Source organism: Vicia villosa, unplaced genomic scaffold (genome assembly GCF_029867415.1).
Source record: "Vicia villosa cultivar HV-30 ecotype Madison, WI unplaced genomic scaffold, Vvil1.0 ctg.001013F_1_1, whole genome shotgun sequence".
Lineage (NCBI taxonomy): Eukaryota > Viridiplantae > Streptophyta > Magnoliopsida > Fabales > Fabaceae > Vicia > Vicia villosa.
Genome location: NW_026705449.1, coordinates 68401 through 72004, shown reverse-complemented (window position 1 = coordinate 72004; position 3604 = coordinate 68401). Strand labels below are relative to the sequence as shown.

Genomic DNA, 3604 nt, shown 5'->3' with positions numbered 1-3604 from the left:
TTATTCTAAAATCCCTTCTTGATGATCATTACGAGTGGCATAAACATCATCAACTTCATTTTCATCATTAAAAGAAGGCCTTCGTGTTGAAAAAGAAGTATTGTGATCAACGTCTAGAGTTGAATCATCATTTGTGTTTCTTTGGAGGACAACAGACCACCTATTGTTTGAGGGATCCTTTACATAAAACACTTGGATTGCTTGAGCTGCCATGATGAAAGGTTCTTCCTTATATCCTACCTTATCCAAGTCCACCAATGTAAATCCTAATTCATCAGTTTGTACGCCATTGTTACTATTAACCCACTTACATTTGAAAATAGGAACTTTAAACTTCACATAATTTAGCTCCCATATCTCTTCTATAACACCAAAATAGGCTATGGATGCCAAGATGGGATTTTTATCCTTTGAACTAGAGAAGTGCATTGAGGAAGCCATTATCATTACCCCACTATTTTGCATGGTACTCTTATCATCCTGCGATTTTGTAGAAAAAGAAAATTTATTTATATCGTATCCACCCCAACATAAGACATTAAAGCTAGGCTCATAAGCTAAAAACTTTAATGTATCCGAAGCATTATTGTCATTCATAATCTTGGTTTTAAACCATTTTGAGAATGTATTGTTATGCTCTTTCAACACCCATTTTTCTGACATTCGAGGGTTTTTGGCTTTGACAATGGTTTTATGTGTACTCAAGTATGGTTGAACCTCATCAGTGTTATTTAATATATACAAATGTGCTTTAAAAACTTCCCCTTCACCCATATGCTTAACCTTTAGATGTGTACCCTTACCATCACATCTTCCGTCGTGACGAGACTTAGGTAATCCTACAGGTTTTGCATGTGACAAATACTCTGTACAAAACTCAATGGCTTCTTCTGTGATGTACCTTTCAACAATAGATGCCTCCGGACGATAATGATTCTTCACATAGCTTTTCAATATCTTCATGTACCGTTCAAAAGGATACATCCATCTTAAATAAACAGGGCCACACACTTTAATCTCTCTAACTAGATGGACTATTAAGTGAACCATGATGTCAAAAAATGAAGGAGGAAAAAACATCTCCAACTGACACAAAATAACAATAGACTCATTTTCCATCTCATCCAATTTATCAGGGTCAATCACTTTGTTGCATATATCATTAAAGAAAAAGCACAATCTAGTTATGGCATGTCGGACATTTTTGGGTAAGATGCCACGAATAGCCACAGGTAGTAGTTGTTGCATCAAAATGTGACAATCATGAGATTTCAAGCCAATTAGTTTGAGATCTTGTATTGACACCAGACTTTTGACATTTGAGGAGTAGCCATTGGGCACTTTCACACCTTGTAGACACTCACAAAATCTTATTTTCTCTTCTTTTAACAATGTATGGCATGCCGGTGGTAAATACATTTTGGTACCTCTTGGTTCTGGAGCTAACTCTTCTCTTATTTTCATATTAACCATATCTAAACGAGAGTTTAAACCATCCTTTGTCTTACCTTGAATGTTGAGAAGTGTTCCAATTACACTATCACACACATTTTTCTCCACGTGCATTACATCAATACAATGTCTTACATCAAGACTAGACCAATATGGAAGGTCAAAGAATACGGACCTCTTCTTCCATATATTACTATTTGTAACTTTTTTTTGTTTTTTTCCAAAACTAACACTTATGTTCCTCACCCGGTGATAGACTTCTTCTCCAGTTAAGGCCTTCGGGGCAACCTTATACTCTTGATATCCATTAAAAGCCTTTTTTAATCTTCGATATGGGTGGTTACGTTTAAGAAATCTTCGATGTCCAAGATAAACAGTCTTCTTTCCCTTCTCCAACTGATGGTAGCAAGTATCTTTTTCACATATAGGGCATGCTTTATGCCCCTTAACTTTGTAACCAGACAAGTTACCATAAGCTGGAAAGTCATTGATGGTGCAAAATAACATGGCACGCAATTTGAAAGTTTCATTTGAAAAACTATCAAACACATCAATTCCTTCATCCCACAACTTTCTTAAGTCATCAATTAAGGGACTTAGATAGACATCTATGTCATTTCCAGGTTGTTTCGGTCCCGAAATCATCATAGATAACATAATGTGTTTCCTCTTCATGCACAACCAAGGAGATAAGTTGTAAATAATCAATAGAACAGGCCATGAAGTATGATTACTACTTAAACTGCCATATGGATTCATTCCATCTGTAGAAAGTCCAAGCCTAAGGTTTCTTGGTTCATTGCCGAAGTCAGGAAATAAGGTATCAACCTTCTTCCATTGCAAAGAATCGGCCGGATGCCGAATTTTTCCATCACAATTCCTCTCTTCTGCATGCCATCTAATATTCTTCGCATCATTTAAATTCGCAAACAATCGCTTAAACCTCGGAATAATTGGAAGGTACCATAACACCTTTGCTGGAGGACCCTTTGTGGTTACATCACAACTTTCATCATCACCTTTCTTTTTATATCGTGATGTCATACACTTGGGACACTTTTCTTTCTCTTCATTATCTTTCCAGTACAATATGCAATCATTGGGGCATGCATGTATTTTCTTATACTCCATACCCATAGGACATAATATCTTTTTTGCATCATACACCCGGTCCGGCAACGTGTTTTCATCTGGAAGCATTTCCTTCAACAACTCAAGCAATTGTGTGAAGCTTTTATCGGTCCAACTATTAATTGCCTTCAAATTGAATAATCTCAGCACGACCGACAATCGTGTGAAGTTTTTACAATCTGGATACAAAGGAACTTTGTTGTCATTGCAAAGAGTATCGTGTACGTGTGCTCGTTGAAAAGAGTCTTGTCCAATATCACGAATCATTTCTTCTAGATAATCACTCGCCTCTATATCAAACTCTTCTCTCAGGGAGGCCATTGGCGCATCAGACAATTCACCGTGCCATATCCACTTCGTATAATTTTGACAAATCCCATTGACTATAAGATGATCCCATACGATGTTAGCATTTAAAGGTGCAATATTCACACACTTAGCACAAGGACAATGAAATCGTCCATTACTTTTGGGAAGATTAGTTTCGGCAAATGTCAAAAACTCTAACACTCCTTTTTTATACTCTTCACTTGAGCCTTTTTTTTGCATCCAACTACGATCCATAACTATGAATAGAAGAGAAAGAATAGTGAGAGAGAGAGAGAGATAGATAGATAGAGAGATTGATAGAGATAGATATAGATAGATAGAGAGAGAGAGAGAGAGAGAGAGAGAGAGAGAGAGAGAGAGAGAGAGAGAGAGAGAGAGAGAGAGAGAGAGCTCATATAGAGTACATTTCACGTAACCCCCTTAAACTCTTACCTATCCTACTGCCCCACTTTCTTACCATTCACAAGAGGCAGATTTAAAACTTACTTCTAGTTCTATCTTATCCATAGTGGACTAATAATTAGAAACTCTTGTGAAATACACAAGAGGCAGATTTCACAAGAGTTCTTTAGTTAGCTCATGTCCTATCTCTGTTACCTCATTTGATGATATAAGTTATTCACTATGGATAAGGAATTTCATGAAATAACAAGATGAGCTCTCTGTCCTGGCTTAACTAAAGAACACTTAT

The 3604-nt window shown here is 36.7% G+C and overlaps 1 protein-coding gene across 1 annotated transcript; it reads right to left on the bottom strand.

Moving 5' to 3' along the window:
* LOC131632750 (uncharacterized) lies at positions 1-3147 on the bottom strand. Its single transcript, XM_058903480.1, has one exon. It carries the CDS (start codon positions 3145-3147, stop codon positions 1-3), a length of 3147 nt encoding a protein of 1048 aa, XP_058759463.1.
* Positions 3148-3604: the final 457 nt, after the last annotated feature.

Excerpts from the sequence above, each read along its gene's own strand:
- LOC131632750 (XM_058903480.1), bottom strand. The coding sequence starts at position 3,147 with ATGGATCGTAGTTGGATGCAAAAAAAAGGCTCAAGTGAAGAGTATAAA.